Source organism: Zootoca vivipara, chromosome 2 (genome assembly GCF_963506605.1).
Source record: "Zootoca vivipara chromosome 2, rZooViv1.1, whole genome shotgun sequence".
NCBI lineage: Eukaryota > Metazoa > Chordata > Lepidosauria > Squamata > Lacertidae > Zootoca > Zootoca vivipara.
In genome coordinates this window covers 115121876-115149536 of record NC_083277.1, presented here as the reverse complement: position 1 = coordinate 115149536, position 27661 = coordinate 115121876, and the positions used below count along the sequence as shown (strand labels likewise).

General features: G+C 45.2%; 1 protein-coding gene across 2 annotated transcripts in view; it reads right to left on the bottom strand.

The window, feature by feature from the left end:
- COL2A1 (collagen type II alpha 1 chain) overlaps positions 1 to 27661 on the bottom strand; it is an 82823-nt gene that overhangs the window by 36863 nt on the left and 18299 nt on the right. For both annotated transcript variants that reach the window (XM_035103225.2, XM_035103232.2), the window contains 13 exons: positions 27580 to 27633; positions 23024 to 23077; positions 22216 to 22269; positions 20569 to 20622; positions 20417 to 20470; positions 18456 to 18500; positions 17790 to 17843; positions 11621 to 11665; positions 11176 to 11229; positions 8215 to 8313; positions 3578 to 3622; positions 3270 to 3368; positions 848 to 901 (listed from right to left, as the gene is read on the bottom strand). In XM_035103225.2, the coding sequence (XP_034959116.1) occupies positions 848 to 901; positions 3270 to 3368; positions 3578 to 3622; positions 8215 to 8313; positions 11176 to 11229; positions 11621 to 11665; positions 17790 to 17843; positions 18456 to 18500; positions 20417 to 20470; positions 20569 to 20622; positions 22216 to 22269; positions 23024 to 23077; positions 27580 to 27633 (765 nt within the window). The remainder of the gene's footprint in view (positions 1 to 847; positions 902 to 3269; positions 3369 to 3577; positions 3623 to 8214; positions 8314 to 11175; positions 11230 to 11620; positions 11666 to 17789; positions 17844 to 18455; positions 18501 to 20416; positions 20471 to 20568; positions 20623 to 22215; positions 22270 to 23023; positions 23078 to 27579; positions 27634 to 27661) is intronic.

Genomic DNA, 27661 nt, shown 5'->3' with positions numbered 1-27661 from the left:
ATGGAAAATCCAAGAGTAGAACTGAATTGCAGTCATTTCCAGATTTTTATATAGGATTTCATAGAACAAGACACCCATACATGAAAGTACAAAGCTCAGAAGGAGGAAAGGTGGGCATCAACCTGCCCCCTTGCCACATGTAGCCTGGGGACAAAGCAATTCTAATTTCTGAACCGTGCAGCTGGAGGGGATTATGACGCAGCAGAATTTCCCCTCTACCAGAAGCTCTGGTTGCACATACCATGACGTGGGCTATTGACAGGCTACAGTGTTCATGCCGCCAGTAGCTGGCAGATGGCCCTGAAACTCGGATCAGATTGCTCAGTGCATCCACCCTAATGCCCAGAGCAGGGGCAGCCGGAAGATGTTATTGTTTTTTGGGGGGATGTTATTGAATTATTGTTTTTATTTTGATTTTATATATTGTGATCTTTTCTGTGAACTGCCTTGAGACCTTCAGTTATAAGGCGGTATATAAATTCAACAAATAAATAAAATAAATAAATAGCCACACCACACCCACAACTGGCATATGGCCCTTGGAGGGGTGGCTGAGAGTCAATGCGGCCCCTGGATCGGAAAAGATGAGCCACTCCTAGTGTAGAAGATGAACAGGGAGCAACTGATACCAATCTAATGCTCACCATTTTTGGCCCAAATTATGTTGCGAAAATTAAGGTGCCCATTAAATTTGAATGGCACGTTTACATTCGCCAGCAAATACTTTTTTTGGTTTCAAAGGTTCTGAAAATTGAAGTGCGCATTAGATTCGATGGTGCATTAGACTCAAGTAAATACGAAGAAGAGACAGCATGCCAGGCATAAAAGCACGTCCTCAAATACTTACAGGTTCACCCTTAGGACCTTGTTCACCTTTGAAGCCTGCAATCCCAGGTTCTCCCTACAGAGAATGAAAAGGAAACATATTAAGAGTAAGTCAAGCTCCTATTATCACGTCAAGCTACTTGCCGATCTGGTCAGCAGAACTTCCAACTCGGCATCCTCTGTGTGTCTGATCCACAGGGTGTTTCAACAGTGCATTCCTTTGAATAGAAGGGCAGAGACCCGACACCAGGCTGGATAACTGGCAGAAGGACTGGGATGATACGGAGTATGGGAAGGGAAACACTAATGAGTGAAAATTGGGAGGCGTGGGGAAGAGATTTTAAGTGGAAAGAAGCACCAGATTAGCTTTCTACGTCTCATAACACCATGTGCTACAGCTGGTGGATTCTGCCGTTTTACTCAAGCTCACTTCTGTTTCACAACCACATGTCTATGTCTTCAAAGACGCACCACAAAAATCCAGAATCTACCTCATCCCTTAGCAGGTGTGGATATCCTCACTATCAGACAGACTTTCTGAATTCGGGTAAACAGAGCTGTACACAGAATTCCCAATGTGACCATATCCGATTCAACTTTCGATCCCTTTCCTAATAATCCCTAATTTGTCTTTTTTCACTGGCACATCACACTGTCAATATTTGCAGTGAGTTATTCATCATGACCTCAAGATACCCTGCCTGGGAAGTCACTGAAAGGTCAGATCCCATCAGCGCAAAAAAATCTCTCCTCTTATCTCATGACTGCATACTTGTGGACACTACCAAAGAGCTGCAAGGGGTAGGATTTCTCTTTGTAGAAGCCATGATTTTTCTCTCTCATGTTCATAATTCTCTTTTTAAATAAAGCTTTCCATTAATTTTCCAGGACTGAAGTTAGGTTAATGAGCCTCTAATTTCTTGGATCCTGCATGAAAACTGGTGTTCTGATAAGTATCTTCCCGTTTTTATGGCAAAGAAGCCGATTTTAGTGACAAGATAACATGTTTTTGCTAGAAGTCAAGCAATCTTCACATTCAAGAACTCTTTAAGAATACCTGGGCATCTGCCACCCAATACCTGTGTGGTTTTAGATGTCAAAGCACCTCTTTGTCACCAGCATAATAATCCTCAGCATGTTTTCTCAGAAGTTACGTCCCTCTGAGTTCAGCTGGAAGTATGCTCCTGTGTTATGTGTCTAGGACAGAAGCATTTGTCCTTCAGATGCCCCCAACCCCAATGTGGTTCAGGTGTAGGTCTCTTTCTAACATCTTCCACAGTGAAGACCAATGCAAAGCATTCATTTAGCTTCTATGCAATCTCCTCAAGTTCTTTTAGTAATTCTTCCATGCTGTTGGCACACCTTTTTCTCAACACTGACAGTCCATCACTTGGGCTGTTTTGTTCCATCTCAGCTGAGGCTCCCCCACAAACTCTTCCATAAAACACTTTCTATCTAGAGCAGGCAAAGGCAAACTTGGCCCTCCAGATGTCTTGGGACTACAACTCCCATCATCCCTAGCTAGCAGGACCAGTGGTCAGGGATGATGGGAGTTGTAGTCCCAAAACATCTGGAGGGCTGAGTTTGCCTATGCCTGATCTAGAGGCTGCCTGCTTTTCATTGCTAACCACAGAGTTAAAGGCCCCTCCGCTTCTCTTTGTATCACAGAGAACTCTGAGGTCCAAGGACTCTCCCTATTGGTGCTGGGTGGGAAAGAGTGGTCCTCCCTGCTAAGCAAGATCTCTGGCATGCGCAGAGAACTAAGGGCAACTAAGGAAGTAGTTAGCCAGATGCACCAAAATAATTTCCCACCACATCCAACATAGGAAGCTGCCTTATACCGAGTCAGACAGTTGGTCCATCTAGCTCAGTATTGTCTACACTGACTGGCAGCAGTTATCCAGGGTTTAAGGCAGGGAACATTCCCAGCTCTATCTGAAGATGCTGGGGACTGAACTTCAGCATGCAAAGCAGGTACTCTACAACTGAGCCATGTCCTTTAAACCAGTGGTCCTCAACCTTGGGCCTCCAGATGTTTTTGGCCTACAACTCCCATGATCCCTAGCTAGTAGGACCAGTGGTCAGGGACGATGGGAATTGTAGTCTCAAAACATCTGAAGGCCCAAGGTTGAGGACCACTGCTTTAAACCAAGTGTTTCGGAAGCCCCATGTGCACTGAAATACTGACCTCTCCACACGGCAAAAAAAAAAATCAGGGGACTGGCAGGATTAGGGCTGACCATCGCTATAATGACTGGCTACAAAAGCCAGTCAAAATTTGTGGGTTCCTAGCTACTTTCACCTCTTACTATCCACTTTCCCAAAGCTTAGATAAAATGTGAATATCAGCATTGGGGAGAGGTTGTGCCTAGTAACCAGGACACAGGATCATCAGTCTGGAGAGTCAGACACCTTAAAGTTTTGCATTGGTTTAGGTTTCTTACCGCCTGGCCTTTGGGACCCAAAGGCCCAGTTGCACCTTGGGGCCCAGGTGGTCCACGTGGGCCAGGAAATCCCGGAGCACCAGCAATGCCAGGAGCACCCTATGGACAGAACCGAGAAAGCAATTAAGGACAGGAGGGGGGAAGTGTGGAGAAACAGCAAATTACTCGGCAAACTATTGTACAGATTCTTGGCCGATACTGTTCATGTGATGGGCAGAGGTTATTGAACATTCACCAGATCTTCTGCAGACAACATCAGTTCTACCTTTCGCATGCATCTCCACGCACCCAAGTAATGTGGCACTCACCGCTGATCCTTTGGCACCAGGGATCCCATCAGTTCCAGGGTTGCCCTATAAACAAAAATAAGGCATTGATCAAACCTCTTTCCAATAAATGGTTGACTTGGTCCCTACTATGTTTCCTTCCCAGAGAGCTACCCTATATATTAATGGACAGATTATTAAAGCATGGGTCTTGGGTCAAATAGTGTTGGGTGTGTTTTTTCCAGAAAAGGGGAAAGAGTACCGAGAATGGTGAGCCTGGAAAGAAAGCACATCCATATTCTTCATGGGGGAACTTAGTAGATCACCAGACATTTAGTAGTCTCCCTGCATTATGTTTAGACAAACATATTGCACTTCCCTCATCCTGCTCACTATCAGAGCCATTTTCTTTCATCTTTTTTTTAAAAAAATAATAGAGAGCACATTTTGCATATATCTACCAACTTTACTATAGACACTTTTCTAATTTTCTTGTCAAGGAAAGGGGTTGTTGTTGTTTGTTACCTTGTACAGACCCAGCAATTTCACAACCGCATGTCAAAATTCTCTGCTCTGTTCCACAATCATAAAACTAAAAGATCTACAAAGCAAAATTCTTGATGTGCACGTGCTAGTGCCACTATCCATTCACAAATTTAGCTTTAAAAGGGAGAAAGGGGGGGAAAGCAAGACCCAGATCCACATCCTTGAGAGAAGGAAGCCTATTTGAACTACATACATACAAGGAGAAATTGAGGGCAACCAAGCCCAAAATGGGAGTGGAACACAACGGAAAGGTTCTGGTCTAGACAGATATCATTTAGAAATCTAAACAGATATGGTTTAGAAGCATGGATGAGGACAGTGTCACTGTAGCAGCTGGGTGGGGATTCCCTCCTAGCAAGTAGAATGAGACAGCCCCCCTTATGCAACATTTTTAGCACTACAGGCTCAATCGTTAAGTTTACAACTGTAGTTTAACCAGGTGGGTGGGGAAAAGAGAAACACCTGCTTCACATGACCTTATTGATGCACAGCTCACTTATTATTTACCCATCCTAGCAGGTGAAAAACACTGATTACCAGGGGGAAGAACATGTCAAGATAGTACATGAAATTCAGAGTTGTGGGGTTGAGCCCCACGTTGGGCAAAAGATTCGTGCATTGCAGGGGGTTAGATTAGATTACCCCCCCCCCCTTTTTAATTTTTAATTGCAAAGTAAATAGATCAATACCAAGCCATACATAAAGAATAATATAAAGAAGAAGAAAAATGCAAAGAAAAGTAGACAGTAAAAAAATGAAGAAAAGTATAATATTTCAATAGAATATACACTATTTCCATCACTCTCACAACACTTCCTTTCACATTTCATATTTCATCTGTATTTCAGTATTATTTTCATCTTAACATATATATATATATAGATAGATAGATAGATAGATAGATAGATAGAGATAGAGATAGAGATAGAGATAGAGATAGAGATAGAGATAGAGATAGAGATAGAGATAGAGATAGAGATAGAGATAGAGATAGAGATAGAGATATATGCTTCCCCTTTTCCATTCAGGAGGTCATTCTAGACCAGGCATCCCCAAACTGCGGCCCTCCAGATGTTTTGGCCTTCAACTCCCATGATCCCTAGCTAACAGGACCAGTGGTTGGGGAAGATGGGAATTGTAGTCCAAAACATCTGGAGGGCTGAAGTCTGGGGATGCCTGTTCTAGACACAGTCAAATTTTTACATTAGAACCTTGTCTTTCTAAATAATTATTCAAGCACTTCCATTCCTTCTTGACTGTATTCATTGGCTTTAGTCTTATTAAAGGTAAAGGTAAAGGGGCCCCTGACCGTCAGGTCCAGTCGTGTCCGACTCTGGGGTTGCAGCGCTCATCTCGCTCTATAGGCCAAGGGAGCCGGCGTTTGTCCGCAGACAGCTTCCGGATCATGTGGCCAGCATGACTAAGCCGCTTCTGGCAAACCAGAGCAGCGCACGGAAACTCCGTTTACCTTCCCGCCAGAGCAGTACCTATTTATCTACTTGCACTTTTATGTGCTTTTGAACTGCTAGGTGGGCAGGAGCAGGGACCGAACAACGGGAGCTCATGGGGGTTTGAACAGCTGACCTTCTGATCGGCAAGCCCTAGGCTCTGTGGTTTAGACTACAGCGCCACCCGTGTCCCCGTACTTTGGCTACTACAACCTAATTGTCTAGAATTTCCCAGTTGCTTCCTGTCCTCCGTTTCCTTAATATAGTCTTGCCATCCATAATATGTTGATTGCCCCATTATCAAAAGGCAAGTAAAAAGTGGCCAGCTGTAGTTAACTATGTGCATGATGGGCTTTTTGTACCCACATTTTAACAGGTGGGGCATGCAACGCGTGTTAGTGAACCTCCGCACATGGTTCAGCATAGGGCGTCCCAGGTCCTTTATTTCTGCGCCTGATTTTGGCTGGTGGCCCACACAGAAGTTGGACTAGAGGACCCTTTGGGTTGCTTCCAACTCTACAAGTCTATGATGCTATGAAATATACGCAACAAGTACTCAGGCAGAGAAAGGTTGTGCAAATCCTGACTTGGCACTGCCACCTGCTGGTGATTCCTGTATTTACACCTAGTTCACTTCCCATTGCTTGTTAAAACACAAGCAGCTGGGAAATCAGGGAATATTTTTGTGTATGGAAGTGAGAGCTGGACCATAAAGAAGGCTGATCGCCGAAGAATTGATGCTTTTGAATTATGGTACTGGAGGAGACTCTTGAGAGTCCCATGGACTGCAAGAAGATCAAACCTCTCCATTCTGAAGGAAATCAGCCCAGAGTGCTCACTGGAAGGACAGATCCTGAAGCTGAGGCTCCAATACTTTGGCCACCTCATGAGAAGAGAAGACTCCCTGGAAAAGACCCTGATGTTGGGATAGATTGGTGGCACTAGGAGAAGGGGACGACAGAGGACGAGATGGTTGGACAGTGTTCTCGAAGCTACGAACATGAGTTTGACCAAACTGTGGGAGGCAGTGCAAGACAGGAGTGCCTGGCGTACTCTGGTCCATGGGGTCACAAAGAGTCGGACATGACTAAACGACTAAACAACAACAACTGGAGGAAGAAAAAGAGGAAATAACCACAGAATAATCAAGTTGAACCCTATTGCTTGGTTAGAAAGAATTTGTCAGTTAAGAATGAGGATGATTTCTCCCTCAAGGAGAATTTTGCCCTCACACCACAGCTAGAAGTACTTGGTAAAGGTAAGGTAAAGGACTTCTGGACAGTTAAGTCCAGTCAAAAGCAACTATGGGGTTGTGGTGCTCATCTCGCTTTCAGGCCAAGGGAGCCGGCATTTGTCCATAGACAGCTTTCCGGGTCATGTGGCCAGCATGACTAAACCGCTTCTGGTGCAAAGGGGCACTGTGACGGAAGCCAGAGCACATGGAAATGCCATTTACCTTCCCGCTGGAACGGTACCCATTTATCTACTTGCACTGGCATGCTTTTGAACTGCTAGGTTGGCAGGAGCTGGGACAGAGCAGCGGAAGCTCACCCTGTTGCGGGGATTCAAACCGCCAACCCTCTGATCGACAAGCCCAAGAGGCTCAGTGGTTTAGACCACAGCGCCACCCGCGTCCCAGTGGAAGTACTTGGACAACACTTTTATTCAGGTGAGGTACGACGATCCAGCGGGTGCCTTTCTCCACTTGCTAAGTGGAATGTGTCAACCAAGCCAGTCACAAAGAAAAATCCAATCACGGCACTGAAGAGGACTGGGTTAGGTGCCTCTTGGGGTCCCTTTCAACTCTACAATTCTAGGATCATAGAGCTGGGTTACAATTATTCTATATACTCTACAGAACAGTGCCCCAACCAAATTGCTAGGAACGTTTTTCCAGGTCAAATTAGTTCATTGAAACAATGTGGCTTTGTCATTTAAAAGCAACAATTATTTTTGAGTGCACAAAAGGGTCCCACAATGTAATGCCAACAGGTTTTTGTATGTGTATGTGTGTGGCTCTCAATGCTCCTCTAAAAGGTTTCCATATTTCAACTCTTTTCTCTCTCTCTCTCTCTCTCAATTACTGACTGCTCCCATAGCCTCCCACTGTGACACTGTAATGCAGCATGAAGAAATCTGGCCAGCCCAGCTGTCCGTCACCTGATGACATCAGGGGACCCATTTGCACAACATGTGGTGTGCAGGGCACTTTGAAGTGACAACCAGCTGACAGTCTGGGCTTCAAAGTGCCACCATGCTGTTTGTTGACAGCACAAACAATCAGCTGAAAGGTTTTGTGTGCTGCCTTCCCTTTGCCAGTCATAAAAATAATAACAGTAATACTTCTTTAAAAATCACAAAATTTTAAACTGGGCATTCCCCCTGCTCCCCTGCTGTGGTTCTGTTATGCGAAAATGTTGTTATGACATGCCCCCAGGGCACCCAAATTTGTCTCTGAAAACAAAAGTAATGCTTTTGGCCACATCCATGTTTTACACTTTGGCCGTGCCCAGTTTGACCCACAACTTCTGAAGGGCTGACCATGGGTCAATATGGCCCTCAGCTTGAGAAAGGTTAGCCACCTTTGAGAGAAGTGGAAATCTTTTAATGATGCCCTAATAAAGCTAAACCATCTCCATGCCCCCCTGGAAATGCTGGTTCTCGCCGGAAGAACCAGATACTTACAGGAGCTCCTGATGGTCCAGGGGAGCCGGGGGTCCCAGATTCACCTCGAGAGCCTTGGGCGCCCTCGGGGCCACGAGCGCCAGTGGGGCCAGCTTCACCCTGCACAAATATGAGAAGGAACATTAAGAGGTCAAAGGGAAACATGACAAAGTATCCACTAGGAGGACACAAGAAGTAGAACCGGATGCTTCATAACTTATGGTGACCGTCAAATGCTGGGCTATTGTCCAAGCAGCCTGCCTAACGCTCTCAGTCTTTGAGCTATGTGTCTTTGGGGCCCGACACTTTCCATCCCACCTTTCTGCATTTCCGGATCTTACACCATTGGGACGCCATATTAATGGGGAGCAGATTTTAAGTGGCCGCCACTACATGCCATCTCCTGCTATTGTTACAAGGATGAAGTGTTCACTGAACTGTACAGAAGATGGACAGCTCCTTCCTTTACTTTACTTTTCATTTTATTTTTATTTTGTTCAGTATCAATTCCTGCCTTAGCTGCTCTCAGAAGCACCCTCAGTGACAACAGCTATTCCTTATGGAACACTTGTGCTCTGCTCTTGCTTTGCACATCTTACTAATGCGTGGCCCTCCTCTTCAGAAGGCTCCCCACTTCATCTTTTTATAATGAGGACGCTGATTGTTATTGACGTCCCACTGTCAATTGCTGTCAGATATGCCACAAAAGGCCTCCTTCCCCCTCTCCCCTCCCGGCCTCTTCACTGTCTGGTTACCATAGAAACCGGTCCTCAGGGAGATTAGCAACCCAAACCCATACTCACCAGGGGCAATGGGAATTCCCCAAGGAAGCTCTCTCTCCCTCTCCCATCTCCCTCTTTCCCGCCTTACCCTAACAGGCCCCACCATTAAGGAAACCCAATATGCTGTCCTGAGATTTTGAAGCGCATACCACTCATGCCTCAGACAGAGGAGAAACACAACTGCGCCCGCCCACCCCCTGCTTGACTTGACCCTTTGGACAAAACCTGAGCTCCCTTCAAGACCATGGCAAAAAGCAATCAGAATTTGACTGCCACAATATCTCTTGCCCAGGTGGCATTTTAACTGAAAACAACATCATCGAAACAAGCGCTGCTAGGTGCTAGACACACTCATTGCTTAAATGAGGCGGTGGGACTTCTTGTAACATTTGAAGGGAAGCATGTACAGGCAAAAAAAAAAAACACAGAAAGAAGAATAAGAACAAATCATAAACACCGGCCAGCTGAATGTGGGAGTGACGAGGCATTCAGTTGCCAACGTTTCTTTGATAACATCCAAGAGCAGATATATTCCTTGTATGTCCTCAAATCAAAGTCAGTCATAGGCAAGAGAGGCCAGGGGGACTTCTTAACATGTTTTTCAGACCACATGTGACTTATTATGGAAGCTTACTAGTTCCACATATTGATTAAAGGTAAAGGTAAAGGGACCCCTGACCATTAGGTCCAGTCGTGACCGACTCTGGTGTTGCGCGCTCATCTCGCATTATTTGCCGAGGGAGCCGACGTATAGCTTCCAGGTCATGTGGCCAGTATGACAAAGCCACTTCTGGCGAACCAGAGCAGCACACAGAAACGCCGTTTACCTTCCCGCTGTAGCGGTTCCTATTTATCTACTTGCACTTTGATGTGCTTTTGAACTGCTAGGTTGGCAGGAGCTGGGACCGAGCAATGGGAGCTCAGCTCACCCCATCACAGGGATTCGAACCGCCGACCTTCTGATCAGCAAGCCCTAGGCTAAGTGGTTTAACCCACAGAGCCACCTGGGTCCCTCCACATATTGACTACTATGTAGTAAAAACAGTCCTGTGTAAGGAAAGCAGAGGAACAACAGAAATCCCTTTGCCAGAAGAAGTGGCATTTGGACCTATGCTCTCTTAACACATCAGTTTAGGTTGCAAACCTACACATATACCTGGGTTTGTCCCACTGAACTCAGTAGAACTTACTTCAGTGTAGATATCCATATAGTTGTGCTTTTCATCATTAATATACCTGAGTCTTTAAGCTGTGCTGAGAATTTTGCTCCCCTCCAAACCAAAGCTCTTCTCTCTCCTAAAATACTCTCATATAGCATCCCTGCTCCTAGTTTAAAGCAATATACAAGCATTTTGCCCTCCAGAGAATTAAGAAATTTTATACTAGCCTCCATCTCAAATGGTTTCACTAATAGCAGAATGGTATTTCTGACAGCCTTGGAAATTACACAGTCCTCTGGGCAAGATGCACATATACCCTGTGTGTTTTCCTTGCAATGGGTTTGTTTTGGGGTCACTGGGCTTTCCCTATTTTCACAGCACTAAATAATGGTTCACAAAAAAGTAGGTAAATATCCAGGGAATGATGGATTAGAAGCCCAAACTGCTTCAGTGTAATTCAGTTTTCTGTCGAGGGGGAAGCAACACATTTGAAGGACAATTCACACATGCCATTTTCCCAAAGAGATCTACAGGCAGTTAATTTGTCAAGATTTAACAAGACGAGTGCACAAACAAGAGTGTTGCTTTAGGACTTTCTGCAACATTACTCCTATATAACTTGTGCTTCTCTCCACACACTCAGCTTCCATTTTCCTTCACAATTGCCTACATGTTGATTTCTATCCAGGCCTTTACCAGACCTTCTGAAACTCCCTTTTCCTAGTCTCTTTTCCTCTCGCACAGATGTTCACAGACATGTATTCACAGGCTGCTTTTTCTTGGGGGCTATCAATCTTTCCACCTTTTCCTTACTTTGCAGGCAGGCCGGCCGGCCTGATGAAATGCTTCAGGCCTCTTTCTAAAGCGATAAAAGGAGCAAAATACTCAGTGGGTTCAGGGAGGAGAGCGATTCACAGTTGCTTAGGAAAAGCAGTGTGTGTGTGTGTGTGTGTGTGTGTGTGTGTGTGTGTGTGTGTGTATCCTGACAAGCCAGCGGCTGCAAACACACTCATTCGGCCTTGAAGCGCTTGCTTACTTACCTTTGCACCTGGTGCACCTGGGAAACCTGGAGATCCAGCGGGGCCGACAGGTCCCTGAAGAAAGAGAAAAGGGTTTGAGAAAAGGAGGACAGAGTTATTTTAATTATTTAGCCTCCACAGCTTTCATGACAGCCATACAAGTTATGTAAAGTCCCTGATGCCTGAAAGTCTTTTGCAGAGCATATACATGCCAGTTCTCTTTTGCCTCCCCACTTTTTTGTGAGGTCTATGTCTTTTTTAAAAAACAAAACAAAACCCCACACAATTCAGGGGAGAACAGGAATTCTTTTTTTAAAAATAATAATTTTAGAACTATTTAGTATTTCAGTAATAACATATCCAATTCATAAGTTTCCATTTTAGCAGGGGAAAAACTAAAAATAAATGCATGTTCAGAAATCTTTTTAAAAGCAATTGAGAATCTTTTAAAAAGCAATTTACTTACGGGTGGACCAGCTGGACCAGGGAGACCATCGTTACCACGAGCACCCTGTGGGGACAAGAGATCACGAGTCACAAAAGTAAGTGTTATCAAATAGCATTGCAACTGTGCTCCCAATTATGCCACCAAATGGAATTGGAGCCCTGGGTAAATCTACCTTAGAACATATAGAAGCCACTACATAGGACTGTATCAGGAGACATAAATGTACTAACTAGTCTGCAGCTGTGAAAACAACCAAGATTCTTGTGTCACCTTAAGGACTAACATGTATTATGCCTGGAGCTTTGTGGACTGGACTCCACTTCAGATGTACGAAGTAGAATCCTCAGGTGGCAGGTTTACACAAAAGGGGGAAAATATGTAAGGGTTGAATGACAATGGAATTCAAAAAGGACATTCTGTGAAAATAAGAGCTTGAACTTAATGTTTTCTGGTGTTAACATGCATATAAACAAACACAAGTTTACATGTGTTTATGATACAGGGGGCAACAACTGAAAGCATGAAATCAAATCAAAGCGACAAATTACAAAAATCAAAACATAAATCCAGAAATAAAATACTATGGTAAAGGGGTACAGACCCCACTAACCATCAAAGCTGCGGGAAAGAATCATAGTTGCCACTTAAACACATTTTTTAGAATGGTGAATGAGCATCAGAAAAGGCTTTGCGTTGTGCACCTGTGGGTCTAATCTTACATTAAATGCAGAATCTCGAGCAGGGCCTCCTCTGGTCATAAAAAGCCTCTACAGCTAAAGGTTTTGACACCCCTATGACTGACTGCTTGCCAGAACTTATGCCAGGTCTCAAGCAATGGTCAGGAAGATCCGCAGAAAAGTGAGGAAGCAAAGTCGCATGAATTGACACCAACATGGTTCAAGGCCCTCAAGGGAATAACACAAACAAGTGAGTAAAGGGCTCATCCGCACTTGTCCCATGCCTAGAAAGCACTGTCTGAGTGGTTTTCCGCTTGTTTCATGCTTCGTAGGCACGGGTCTGAGCGGTTTTGCAGTTGCCCCGCTGCTTCCCCCAGGAAAACCTGCTCTTTACTGCCGAATAGGAGCAAACATCAATCTTGGGAATACCCAGTTGTTTGTTCCGATTCAGCAGTAAACTGTGGGTTTTTCGAGGGAAAGCGTCAGGGCAAATGGAAATGTGGATGAGCCCTAAAAGTAGCATCAGTTAGCAGAGCATGAGACTCTTAATCTCAGGGTTGTGGGTTCGAGCCCCAGGTTGGGCAAAAGATTCCTGAATTGCAGCCTTGTGTGATCCCTTCCCACTCTACAATTCTTACTCTGATGCGCAATGTTTTGGATATGCTTTGCATGCCAAATCCTAGCAGGGCTAGGAAAAAGTTTCTGCCTGAAGCCAGGGAGACAGCTGCAACTTAATGGTCATACTCAGTACAAGGCAGCATTGCGGGTTCAAATCCTTGTCTAGGAAATCCTTCTTTAGTCTCCTGCCCCACCTTTCAGTGCAAGCAGAATGGCACATAGCCAAGGGGAGATTCCCCACCCCCATCCCAGTATACTGGACTTGAAATTGCTTTTCTGTGTTTTTTATATGAGAAGCGTTGCAGAAATGAAATAAGATAATGAATAATACTGCATCCCAAAGCATATGCAGAATTTGGGTGTGTACATGCTCAGGGAAGAGCTTGTGCCCCCCCCCCGTACTTTACAGCCTCAGTTCCAGAGAGAAGGGGATCATTTGTGCATTCAAGACATCCTCCATTATCAGATCTGGATCCAGCTAAAGTTACTACCTCCCCAATTCACCAGGAATTTCTGCAGTGTTTCACTGCAAGCATCAACCTGGTGGGTTTTTCCCCACCCCAATGGTCTATGGCTGTATTTCCCTGCACTGCCCCTTAGTTTAATGCACAACAAAGTCAAGTCCCAGCAATCTAGAGTAGGAGGGGAAGGAGGTGAAGGATAGCAAGACAAGCCTACCTACACCTGCCACCCCCTGTCCTGTTCCTAAGACAGAGAACCAATGAGGGCAATGGAAGGTGAGTTTGCTGCTATGTGTATATATATACTACACGTATAGTTTTGACATTTGCAACCCTGTGCACACTTGCGGGGAAGGGCAGGATACAAACGTAATAAACAAATACCGTAAATAACTGTGTGCATGTGATGAAGTTTTAGGCCTTTTTTCTATGACAGAGCCCTATTGGTTGATATATGTTTTGCAAAAACAACATGATGGGATAGTTAATGTGGCATAATTCTTCCTATAGAAAAGCTTTGCTGGAAATTAAATCTGTGACTCACACTGCTTACTCAGATGTTCAAGATAACTTTTGTCTGTGAACAGAAGCTTTTCGCCCCCACCCCCGCTGTGCCTGGATCAAGAACCACTTTTGAACTCCCCCCCCCTCCCCGATGAAGTTGCAAAGAGACAGAAATAGCTTGTCAAACAGTGCACAAGGCTGCTATTTGGAGGGGGGGAGAACAGTTTCACTGAATATAGGAAGTTGGCTGTGTGTATTCCTCTGGATTAATGCCATTTTTATGTGAGACCCCTACACAACGGGAGCAGACATCCACTCAGGCAACAGGACATCTCCTTCCTCTCCTCCTCTCTGCAACCCCCTCCGCCACTAAATTGTAATTGGATAAATTGTTTTCCTGTTCCCCACTAATTGGAGTCTGGCTGACACTGAGGCAGAAAGGGGAGCTGATTCCTTCCAATGTGTGCTCACTGAACATGTTTAGAGTTGCTAAGTTAAGCCTGGTTACTTCAAGGCTGTTAAACAGTCTTGGTTACTTTATCACCTTAATTATCTCAACTATCTGAATCTGTAAGAATATGAAGACTGGAGCTTGGAGCTAAAACGCTCTCGCTGAGCTTCACAGCCAGCCCTATGGGGGCTTTGACATTTGTTCAATAAACAGCCAGAGGGAATTTCACGCTACATTTATTACAGTATCAAGTGAAGGCTGAAATCTCTGGAGACGTAGAATGGAATGCTGGAAATGGGCCCGGGCATGATGTATCTGCCTTGGTACTTTGCTAAACTGAGCACAGTCATGCCTGTTAGCTTTGCTTCACAAAAGACCCAGGTTCAAATACCCATGCAACCACACAGTTTATGGGTTGACACAGGATCAGTAATTAACGCTCCACCTGATCTATCATGTAGAGTAGCTGGGAGAACAAAATTGGGGAAGCCGTGTAGGACACAACTCCTTGAGCTTCTTGAAGGGCAGGACAAAAGCAAAGTGAATCAACAAACATGTGGATGTTCACATATTTTTGCTAAGCAGGGTGTGACACAGCAGTGGACGGCTGCTCTACTCACCTGACCTCCCACCAAGTGGGTCGCTGCTGAATATCAGGATGGAGAGGGGGATGAAGCAGCAAGGTCAGCACAGGGCTAACATGCTGGCAAGACAGCAATATTGGCTTTGGAGTGTTTGCGCCGCACTGACCTCGCCACCCCCTCACTGCTCTTGATCCCAGTATGTAGTAGCGACTCAGCTGGAGGGAGATCAGGTGAGCTCAGCAGCAAACACTACTGGTGTGACATTTCTCAGCATCCACATTTACCCCCATGATCCAATCAATACACTAATCTTTCCAATTTAACCAAACCCCCTGAATTTTGCACCCGGGCATCTAAACCAGAGTTTCCCAAACTTGGATCTCCAGCTACTGTTGGACTACAACTCCCATCACCCCTAGCTAGCAGGACCAGTGCTCAGGGATGATAGGAGTTGTAGCCCAACAACAGCTGGAGACTCAAGTTTGGGGAAACTCTGGTCTAAACATGGCCTCTGGGGTTGTGAACTCTCTTATACCTTATGCTGAACTTTAAATTTACAATGGAAGTAAATGGGAGAAGAGGCAGCCACAGTTCCTTCTGCTTCCTCTTCCTCTTCCTGGCACTGTGCATATGGCACACCTACAGATTTGAGGAACTGTCTGAGTGACAGAATCGGGCAACATATGAGCAGGAGGAGCCGTTTCGGTTCCTGCCTTAGCTACTCACCTGACCTCCAGTCAGTCATGTTATTACTGATTACCCAGAGGTAGAGAAGGAGGGGCGAGGTGGCAGCGAGGTCAGCACGGCAGAAGCTCACCAACAGGAGCACCAGACAGGATCTGCTGCCGCACTTGCACTGCGCTGATCTCACCACCACCTCATCCGTCACCCTCTCCCCACTCCCAAAGCAAGCAGCAGCAGCAACATCACCAATCCGAGAGGTCAAGTGTGCGGGACGCAGCTCAATCAGTAGAGCACGAGATTCTTAATCCCAGGGTTGTGGGTTCGAGTCCCATGTTGGGCAAAAGATTCCTGCATTGTAGAAGGTTGGACTACGTAGATGGCCCTCGTGGTCCCTTCCAACTCTACAATTCTATGAGTGGAGACACCCTGCCACACTGTCTGTTCCATCAGATGCCCAGGTTACAAGGTTTTGTGTTATTTATGTAAAAGCATTTATATACTGCTTAATAGTCCAAAAATCCCTAAATGGTGTAGCGTGTAAAAGAAAAGAAAAGCTAAATATCAGTAAAACAAAAATACAACCTAAAAGCAATAAAACATTAATATAAAAACACATAAAAGCACATGTCAATGAATAAAATAGAAATTTAGAAGACTTGGGTATGTAAAACAGGGTCCGGTCTTATGACTCAGGGAAAGAGATAAATTGACGCAGGACGTCTGAAGTCACTGGTGGCTGCTGCTTCACGTATGGCAGGGGGAAGGGCATTCCACAGTACAGGGGTAACAGCAGAAAATACCTGCTTTTCAGACAGCCATCCTACGACATTCTGTAGAATGTGGTGTCACAAGTAGAATTTCTCCAGATGATCTAAGTGGCCTGACAGTCTTTGACTTTATATATAAAGTCCTGAATAACTCAGGACTAAGGTAACAACAATATGATGAACGTGGCCCAATAGGTGGTCGGCATCCAAGGCATACAAAAAGTTGCACCTCAACACAGGTGCAGTATGTGTGCACCCAGGTGCTCCAATCAATAACCTGTTCTCAGCATTCTGAATCAGCTGCAGCTTCTGGACCAATCCCAAGATGGCAACTCCAGTTACTTCCTACCCTTGGAAAAGCACTCACACTTTCCTGCACAGCATATCTACAACTTTACAGCATGAATGGGGAACCCGTGAACCTTCAAACGTTGTTGGACTCTGGCTCCCATCAGCCCCAGCTAGCAAAGTCAAGGGTCAGGGATGATGGGAGTTGTAGTCCAAGGGCCACAGGTCCCCCCACCGCTGCCTCTATTTGCATAGGAAAAAAAGATCCCGTTTAAGCAAATAAGCAAATGCAGGTTTCTCTGTAAACAGCAGCTATGCAGAGGGGGACATTCCGGATTGGGACCACAGCAGGGGGCAAAGGGTTAAAGCCCCTGAATTCCCATGCTAGATCCTCACCACCATGTTCACAGCAATTTGTGTGGGGGAAAATTATGCACTTAACAAAACCAAAGTTTGGTCCCCCCCCCCCCGTTCCAAGCTCTACTAAACTAGACGTTAGCCCCATTCGGGGCTACTAAGCAGAGGCTGCTTTCTGCTTCTCTCCTCTACATAACATAATAAAAAGCATGCCATGCCCTTTAGGGAGATGTCCACTGCAGTAAAAATTTGCTAGCTGGCGGGCAAAAGACCTTTACCATGCATCTTAGGGCACAGCATCTTAAACAGCCTTTGCCAACTCATCCCCTCCAGGCACTGGAGGCTAGTCCACCTGCCTTCTTACTTACAACCAGTGCAGGGCATGGCCCTGGATTTCTGCTTCCTCCTCCTTAGTGGTCAGTGTTGCTGTAGCAGAACTCAGCAGGGAGGTGGATGGGGAGAAAACTATAGCTAACTGACTCTGCCTGTCGCTGGCTATAGCGCCTCCTACTGTTGGCCTCCTTGCCTTCTGCCCTACCAGGCCCAATAGGCCCCAGCCACCTCTGCCTCCAGGTGTTCAACAACCAAAAGCCACAGCAAGTATACTGAAAAGGGCAAAGAAATCTCATTCCAGCATTACTTTTACGGAAATGGGGTAGGCCATGACAAATGGGGTAGGGGGATCGCAAGGGGCAGGTTGTTTTCCACCAAAGTCACGGGTGGGTACATTTATTCTGCACTAGCAAGATTTCCAAGATACAGGACTTGCAGCGTTCAAGTTAATGCTGATACTTACAGCAGCACCAGATGGGCCAGGACGTCCTCTCTCGCCTGGAAGACCACGGGGACCCTAGGAAATAACAATAGCAAAAATGAGAAGGGCATCACATCCTAATCTCCCAGAGTGCAGACGTCAGTGTGCTAAGGAACCTACTTTTCAATGTTATGGCTAGAGAAATGTGCATCAGCACAACATGTGGTGTAGCAGTTAAAAGGGTAGCAGTAGGGTCTAGTGCAGGCACCTCCAAATTGCAGCCCTCCAGATGTTTTGGCCTACAACTCCCATGATCCCTAGCTAACAGGACTAGTGGTTGGGGAAGATGGGAATTGTAGTCCAAAACATCTGGAGGGCTGAAGTTTGGGGATGCCTGGTCTAGTGGACAAGGGTTCAAACCTATTAGACGTCAAGGAAATAAGCAACTATCTGACTTTTAGAAGACATCTGAAGGCGGCCCTGTTTAGGGAAGTTTTTAATGTTTGATGTTGTTGCTTTTCTATTATTAATATTCTGTTGGGAGCCACCCAGAATGGCTGGAAAAATCCAACCAGATGGCCGGGGTATAAATTATTATTATTATTATTATTATTATTATTAGTCAAATACAGATAGGCAATGCCCACCCTGCAGGGCTAAGAGTGCTGTTATTACTGATTAAAAATAAGTTGAGCAGCGGATACTCACCATCGGACCAGGTGACCCAGCTTCTCCAGCAGAGCCCGCTTCACCCTAGAGTAAGAGAGACCATGGTAATTATGGAAGCAAAACATGTCTTTGCTACCAAACCCCACATCTGTGTGGATCAGGGGTGGGAGATGAGACTCTGAAGGAGCTTCCAAATGACCTCTGTATTCCGATTTGTTTGCGAGGACAACACAGTTTATTTAATGAGCATTCAACCTGAATTTGCTGGTCTGTGTTTGAAAACAGTGATGGACTGGAAGCACCCTGGATGCTGTGGAAACAATTCTCATTGCCGTTCCACTTAGTTGAACACTAGAGGGCACTCCACTAGCACATACAGTGGTACCTTGGTTCCCAAAGTTAATACGTTCCGGGAGTCCCTCCGACTTCCAAAACTATTCAAAAATTAAGGCGCAGCTTCCGATTGGCTGCAGGAGTTTCCTGCACTCAAGCAGAAGCCACGGAAGCTGCATTGGATGTTTGGCTTCTGATGAATGTTCACAAACTGAAACACTCACTTCCAGGTTTGTGGCGTTCGGGAGCGGATTTGTTTGGCAACTAAGCGGTTCGAGAACCAAGGTACCTCTGTACAACTGAATCAATGGCAAACAGTTGCCTGCAGATGCATCTCAACTGGCAGAAAGGCAGAGGTGGAATAGAGTGGGATGAACTATTGCTGCCAATAGGGTTGCCAGACTCAATAGTGGACAGGACTTCTGTGCCTTTAATTGCCCTGCTCTCTTTTGAGTCTGGAAACCTTAAAGAGAAACCAGCAGACCCTTTGTTTAATTTCCAAGCAAAGGGTCTGCTGGTTTCTCCTTAAGGTTTCCAGACTCAAAAGAGAGCAGGGCAATTAAAGGCACAGAAGTCCTGTCCACTATTGAGTCTGGCAACCTTAGCTGCCAATGTGGAGGCTGCACAGCTGTAAGGAGCCTACTCAGGTTCAGCACCGATACAAAGCTGAGTGCAGGAAGTCCTCCAAGTTCTTGTGATACTTGCTGGCTGCAGAAAGGGAAGACCTCTAGATCCCATGCAATGAAATGAGCATATACTATAAAAAGTGGGAAAGGTCCTAAGTTACCGTTAAGAATCCTCATACAGCTTCCCCCACTACTTCATGTCTTAGGCTCCTAAGCATTTGGGGGGGGGGACAGGGGGCTTCCAGACAGACTAGGAAGCTTAGAGATGTCATGTGCAGTGGGCATCCATGATGCCACAACAGCAGTTAGCAAACGACATACCAGTTGGCGGAGACAAGGGTAGTGATAGACTACAGCTGTTCACTGCTCTTAAATACTGCATGCTTAATTACTACAGGAAAACAGCAATCTGCTACTTATGCACTTGGGTGCCAAGAGAACATGGTCATTTTCAGCATCAGCTTTTTTGGGTGCTGCTGAAAACCAAAACAGCCCCCTGCTTTGAAAATCCTGCTCCCTTTGGTGTGCACCATTTATTTCCCTGGAGAACGGATTTTTTACACCAACTATAGAAAGTGTTTTCTTTTCCTGAAACATCTAGATCAATTGGTCTACCTGCCATGTTTTCTTTTGGGGGTGGGGGGGGGGAATACAGTGTATTTACTTTGAAAAGAAAAGTCTACAAGGAAATTTTAAAACTGTACACTGGTAGAAATAAATTCACTTAAGAACTGTCAATTTCACCCTGGCAAGCAAATTGACATTGGTTTTGATGTGCAGGGCTTCAGTTTTAAAGGAACAGAAGCTCTCAGCCAGCTTTAATTGCATACCTTGAATTTGTGATTGAATCCCACCTGAATATAGTCTGGAAGTGCCTACAGTCTGAAACTTGGTAAGTGGATGTTGATTGGAAGAAGTTACGTGAGTTTGCAAAGGGACCTTGACAATATTTAGAAAAACTAAAACAGCATTCATTGGTTGGGGTAGAAGGTATGGGAAAGCCATAGGTGCCCATGGCTACTAAAATCTAATGCCCCTTACCTTAGCGCCTGCTGCACCAGCTTCTCCCTTGGAACCATCTAATCCAGGATAACCCTAGAAAAAGAGAGGAAACCATGGAGAGCTTTCATTGCATATCCTTCGCAGAGACTTTTATTTAAAAAATTCAACCTATTTAATGCTTGCATACTTACCCTGTGACCTTTTACGCCGGGAAGACCTGGGGTCCCGGGGAAACCTCGAGCACCCTAAGAGTCAACGGGAGATCAGTTCAGGTAAATAAACAAAGTTTCTCAAACAGATGCTGATAACTGCACAAAAGCTGGAAATACTGAACAGCTCACTGCAGAAGCCATGTTAAGTTGTGGCCTCTTTAGCCATCGCTATCTATACTCAGAATGTAAAGCTCTCTGTTCCCCATCAGTCACTCCCCCTTTTCAGCAGGCTTTGATTCAGTGACCCTCTTAAATGGGAAGGCAAGCAAAACTGCTGACATCATAATGCCAATTCATGACACCTGTACTGACTGCCAAGCTCCAAGCATGCCCTAACCTTTTCTCCAAACACAGCCCAGTCTCAAATGAATACCATCTGCAGATAGGTTTGTGGAATTCCACACTAGTCACAGAATTTAGAATTTTGTTTTAAACCAAGCTTCCTACGGCTGCAAAGATAGGCTTCGAAGATATATAGATACCTGCTGTTGTAATTTGTATACAAAAGTCCAAATATATATGGTACAGAACAGATCAGTTTAAATTGCCAAACAAAACAAAAATGTTAAAAAGTATGCAATTTAAACCTCAGAGAACAAAACTGTGGGCCTTATTTTAATGGTAATAGCTAAAAAAAATGCAGTCTTTGCTGTCACCAGCTTATCTTGTTCCTCCAGGAGAAAAGTTACTTAATTATCTCTCACACAGGTGAGAGATAATAACAGTGGGGTGATTGAACCTTTATGCAAGTCTCTGTATGCAGAGCAAAATAACCGCATGCAGATCAATGTTTCTTTTAAAACATGTTTCTTATGGCTTCAAAGGTGGCCTTCAAAGTGTTCAGTCAATGATGGCAGGGGAGGATTTTCTAGGGACCAGGGAGCAGAGTTTCAATAGCTAGCAGAAGCAGAATAAAATTCATAAAAATGTAAAATAAATGTTGATTTATTTAATTTTAATAACGTAGACAGATTGGATAATTTAGTTTTTAATGAGATACAGAATTTGGTCTTGTGGGTATTAATGTTGTTCAGCACTGATAATTTTGCTTGCAATCTGTTTCTAAATGCAATAAAAGTCTTGGTCACCAGCATGTGGCAATGAGCTACAGGAGTTAGTTATTCCCTGGCTCTCTAAACAACCTGAGAGCCAGGGTGGTTTCAAAGTCAAATTCAGCAGAGACTCTCACATATATCCAGTAGCCTAAACCAGAAATCCAACATACTGTATATTCCTGCATATAAGACTACTTTTTAACCCAGGAAAATCTTCTCAAAGGTCAGTGGTCGTCTTATACGCCGGGTCGTATTTCTTATACGGCAAGTATATCCCAAACGCTGTATTTTAACTGGAAAAGTTGGGGGTCGTCTTATACGCCAGAATATACGGTATTCTTTTTTAAAAAAAAAATCAAGGCTTTGCTCTGGTGGAGAATTCTGAAATTCTAAGCTCATCTTCAGGAAGAGTAAGGAGATCCTTTCATCCCAAAACCACAGAATATTTCCTCCAAAACTGTGCCTGTCTATGTCAACTAAATGCACTCTCAGAATAGAAGTGCTTTCTGCTGCATTTCTTTATCTGCTTGTATGCACACAGATATCTGAGATATGTTGGACGAAGCCATACCTGAGGCCCAGGTGCCCCACGCTCTCCTGATTTGCCAGGTTTGCCAGATTCACCCTGAAAGAGACAAAAGTGATTAAGAAAAGGATGACATTTATACAAAAGTCAAGGACAGAAGAAGACAGCAGAATTGAATAACTTAAAGCTGCTGAGTTAACCCCATGGTCCTTCCTTGTTTGCCGTTCTGTCTCCAACAAAAACTACGGTCGTACCTTGGATCCCCAATGCTTTACGACTTGAACGTTTTGGCTCCCAAATGTCGCAAACCCAGAAGTAAGTGTTCCGGTTTGCGAATGTTCTTTGGAACCCGAACATCCGATGCAGCTTCTGTGGCTTCCGATTGGCTGGAGGAGCCTCCTGCAGCCAATTGGAAGCTGCGCCTTGCTTTCCGAATATTTTGCAAGTCAAATGGACTTCCAGGATGGGATGGTCGTTATGATGTCCAAGAACATCTTTGGGACACCAGGTTGAGCAGGGAACTTTTGGCCCTTCAGCTCCCATCAGCCTTGACTATTGGCCATGCTTGCTGGGGCAGATGGGAGATGTAGTTCAGCAACCTCTGGAGGGCAAAAAAGGTTCTCCGCCCCTGATGTAATAGCAGATTAGAAATCTGCATTAAAAATAGCTGGTTCAAATAAATGATATAAGTAAAAAACTCCCTACTGAGCAGCAGCTACCCAACAAAACCCACAAGAAAACAGCACAAGTAGTTTCAGTTCTTTTGCTTTATAGCTCCCTTGACATATAACCCCCCCAAAAAGCTGCCCTTCTAGATTCATGATGGGCAGATGTCAAGAGATAAGATACTCACATCATCGCCAGGCTTTCCGGGTGGCCCAGGTGGCCCACGGGGACCCATTGGACCCTAGAGAGAGGGGTAGGGAAAACAAAATATATTAGAAGCCTCTTGTATATTCTGCACCACCTGCTGACACCTGTTAGTGGCTAGGGAGTCTTAATAAGGTGAATATGTTGACAGTATATGTATATATCCATCCTTTCTGTAACTGTGGACTCCCCAATTCACTAGTCATGCTGGTGCTTCTTGTATCCCCATCTGTAGTTTTATGTAGCTTCTTGAAATCTGTCCTTCCACATCAGGAGGAAACTATTCTAGAGTAGGCACTGGGCTAAGAGATTTCCATGACATGTGACTGCTAATACACCACGGCAAAGCTCAGGAATGGGACACCTTTCTGGGGGTTCAAGGGCCACATTCCCTTGGGGAAAGAGTTCAGGAGGCAGGCAGAACACTTCATTCATCTCCCTCACTCTTCATTCATATATTCATTCTCTTCCATTCATTGTATCTATCAGCAGGCGGAGCAAAGGATCCAAAGCGTGTCATTTGACAACCTGTGGCACAGCTGATGGTCAGTTCCAGAGGCCAACAGCACAGGACAGAAACCAGAGGAAGCTTCTAAAAGAAGGCGTCATATGGCTTTTGCTCCCCCCCCCTCCACTTTCTAGTTATCATACTGCATTCACCATTAGAATGACCAAAGCGTAGGGGTTTTTCCCCTTCGCACACATGCTGTTAGGGAACTAATCTCAATTTCATGATTGGCAAAAGGCAGCGCTTGTGCAAAACACAAAAGCATGGTTTAGTGTTATTTGCACAAGCAAGACGGATGTGCCGTGAGCCTTGGGCTCACGACTACCCCCTCTCCTCCTCCTCCCATACGGCTCATTTCGATTCCCACAAGACCTGAATTGTTGCATACAAGCCAGGGACTGCAGTTGAAAACAAACTTGGTAAGTTTCAAGACAACCCAGGCTTTGTAGGAATCAGAAAACTAAACCCTACCGGACTCCTCCTCCCAGCAACATGGGAGGAGCAGAGCGAAGGTGGCAGTAGTGTAGGTAGTCAGGGCCCGGAGGGCGAGGAAAAGTCGGCACTGGGCTGGGCCAGGGGGTGTTGTAGGGAACCACGGAGATCTTTAGGGTGGCACAGGGATCTGTACTGCAGCATGGTGGCTGCTGCGTGTCAGGTTATGGGATTCTAGGGTAGCAGGGGAGCTTGAAATTGGTGGCTGCCCTGAAAAAAGGTGGGGTGTGTGAGATTAAGGCTCACGACAACTCCTTCCAACGTATGCATAAAGCACTAAACCGTGATTTAGCAGAACATGCAACAAGGCCCCTGGCATTGTGCTGTACTAATGCAGGATGTGCAGATAATATTCCTGAGCAGCACTGATACGAAGTACAGTGTTATGTATTAAGTTAACTGCAGTACTCCTTCTGGCCACCGTGGCTGCAGTTCTTACCCTGCCCACTGTGGCTGCAGTTCTCACTCAGGTCCACAACATGCAAATGAAGGACTGAGAGTGCTGTTCACGGATTGGGTAGCTAGGGGAAGTTTGTTACTGTTGCAAGTTACTGAGTACTATATAAGCCAGCTGGCTAAGCTACTGTTCAGTCTGGACTCAGAGCTAGAATAAAGAGCTGGTTGTTTTGAGAGCTGCGTCTTCATCCTTCTTACCCACTATTCTACATACAGTTAAACTGTATTTTAATTACACCCCATAAAAAAGCATATTAATTAGAATATGCTTTTAAAAAATTGGCAAGAGTCATCTTCGGCAGCTCCCGAGTCACACACACAACCCACTGGTTAAAGAGGGCCCATTGCTGCACTCTTTCCCTCATGAGCCTCCAAAAACTCTGAAATCATAGTTCTAGCCACCAGCAGAAATCAGCCCAATAAAAGCATTTTACTATTTTATTATTCTACCCTATCCCACCAGATAGAATCAGTCTGGACTTCTTTGGGAACAAGGGCGGGATACAAAATTAATACAGAAAGAAAGACCTTGCTATTTCAGGTATGATACCCAGATTGTGGAATGGTCTCCCACAGGAGACATGCCTTCATTCCCCATTTTTTAGACAAAGGCTTAAAATGATGCTGTTTCAAGAAAGCATCTTTAAAGGCCTTTAAAACGTGCCCTACTTCACAGCTGATTTTGCTATTGCTTTAAACCAGGCATCCCCAAACTTCGGCCCTCCAGATGTTTTGGACTACATTTCCCATCTTCCTTGACCACTCGTCCTGTTAGCTAGGGATCATGGGAGTTGTAGGCCAAAACATCTGGAGGGTTGCAGTTTGGAGATGCCTGCTTTAAACTGCCATTCTTGATGCTTGGTTTTGTTCTATTCATGAAGGATCGGGGTTCATAAGCCTTCCTACATAACATACTGTCCACAGCAGGTGCCACCACAAAGAAGGACTATCTATTTGTTACATTGCCAGTTTCCTTTCTGAACTGCCAGTGCACTCAGACAGGAACTCATCAGATAAAAAGGACACACCAGAGAATATATCTACATCTATACCTGGCATGGCCAATCTTGGCACTCCAGATGTTTTGGGACTACATCTCCCATCATCCTTAGCTAACAGGACCAGTGGTCAGGGATGATGGGAATAGTAGTCCCAAAACATCTGGAGGGCCAAGTTTGGCCATGCCTGATCTATACAAAGTGACCTGTAAGTTATCCAGATACATAGCCAAAATGTCATATAGCACATCTTCAGCATCGGAGAGAGCTGTTTCACACTTTACATGGTACAGTACTGGAGAATCCCAGTTGGCAAACAGATGGGCCTCCTTTGTGGTGGCACCTGCTCTGGACAGCATGTAATAGATTCCCAGCAATTAAGAAAAGCTCTTTATCAAGCTGCGGGGAATAAATCTGAGGCAGAAGATCCCACAAGTACCTCTTCCCTTTCCTTGGTAGTAAAAATGCAATAATAGCACTGTTATGTGTTATCGCTCCCCTTTTGCAACACCCCACATCTGCCTCACACTGCCTAATAATAGGGCTGGCCCTGACTAGATGTGATGCTCAACACAGAGCTGCTGATCGAAACGGCAGCTTCATGTCAAGTTCCATGACTGTGACAAAAGTCAGATAGTGGACGGCACAGTGAGGCTGCACTGCATCCCTGACCTCCCTCTATTGTGCAGTTACTGCATGCTAGGATGGAGAGGGGTGGGGGAACTGTGAGGCCAGTGTGGTGCAAATGTGCTGGTGGAGGAAATCCTGCCAGCGCATTTGCACTGCGCTGACCTCACCAGTGCCTCACCCCTACCCATCTCCACCACAGTTGGCAGCACTTGGCCAGAGGGAAGTGGCACAGGCCCATAGAACCATTGCTACTGAGACACACCTGTGTATTTTCCCTGCATTTCTCCACCCCCAGGAGTGGCAACTGAGTGTAACAGGGAGATAGCACAACACAGATTTGCTTTTAAATGCAAATGGAGGCAAACTTCTTCCCCATCCTTATACACGGCTGACATATTCAGTAGCAGACACATGTCAAGGATCACTTCCTGTTCCTGCACGTCAGGCTCTTTCCCACCATGACATTGTTCTCATATGCAATAGAACCCATGGTTGATTTAGGACACCACAGACTTCCTACGGAAACCACTACCTATTGATGCTCTCCCAGAAAACAATATCCTAGCAGTCATAGATGCACATGCCCTGTGGACCAACATCCCACTTGGAGATAGACGGATGGTCACAATCCACAATGATACAGGATAACCGCTATGTCAACTGCTATGTCAGCATAACTCCTTATGCCAACAAGTTTGTAGGCCTACTTGGAACCTTTTAAGCTGCTCTTTGCTGCCTAAGCTACATTGATGACATTTTTTATCTGCTGGATCAATGGGAAGAATAATCATGAACAATTTCCACCCCTTCCTACACCTGAGCCTGGACCAACTAACACAGGAAATCCACTTTCCAGTCATCGCAATGCAACTGTGTACTGGACACCTAAGTCCACTGGTCGCTGCGCGTAAGTGGCCAGCTACTACCCTGAGCACACCATATGGTTGACAGTGGTGGGCCAAGTCCTAGGGTTCAAGCACATTTGCTGCAGTCAATCAATGCTGCAGCAATCAAACCATCTTATGTATATACACCCTCTGTATATACATAAGGGTCTGGCTCTTCTGTTTCAAGTGTATCTGAAGAAGTGTGCATGCACACGAAAGCTCATACCAAAATAAAAACTTAGTTGGTCTTTAAGGTTTAAGGTGCTACTGAAGGAATTTTTTTATTTTGCTTCGACTCAGACCAACACGGCTGCCTACCTGTAACTAAAACATGGGATAACTGTTAGACCTGACTTCAAGTGCAAAGCTCAATAAATCTTTTCCCTTTGCTCGTGCCCTTACTTTTTGAGAACCCCTAGGCTAAGTACTTTTGACTGATACTTCCTCAGGAGGTTGAGGATCCCAGAAGTGAAAAGAGGATTTGCAGGTGCATCATGGCAAGAGAGAAAGGAGGAGAGCATGAGCGCATTCATTGTGCCACAAACATGTGCACTTCCTAGATACTCACGCCAGTACCAGGTTCGCCAGGTTCACCAGGGCTGCCTTGAAATCCTTGAGGGCCCTGAAAAGAAGAACATAGATATACAGTG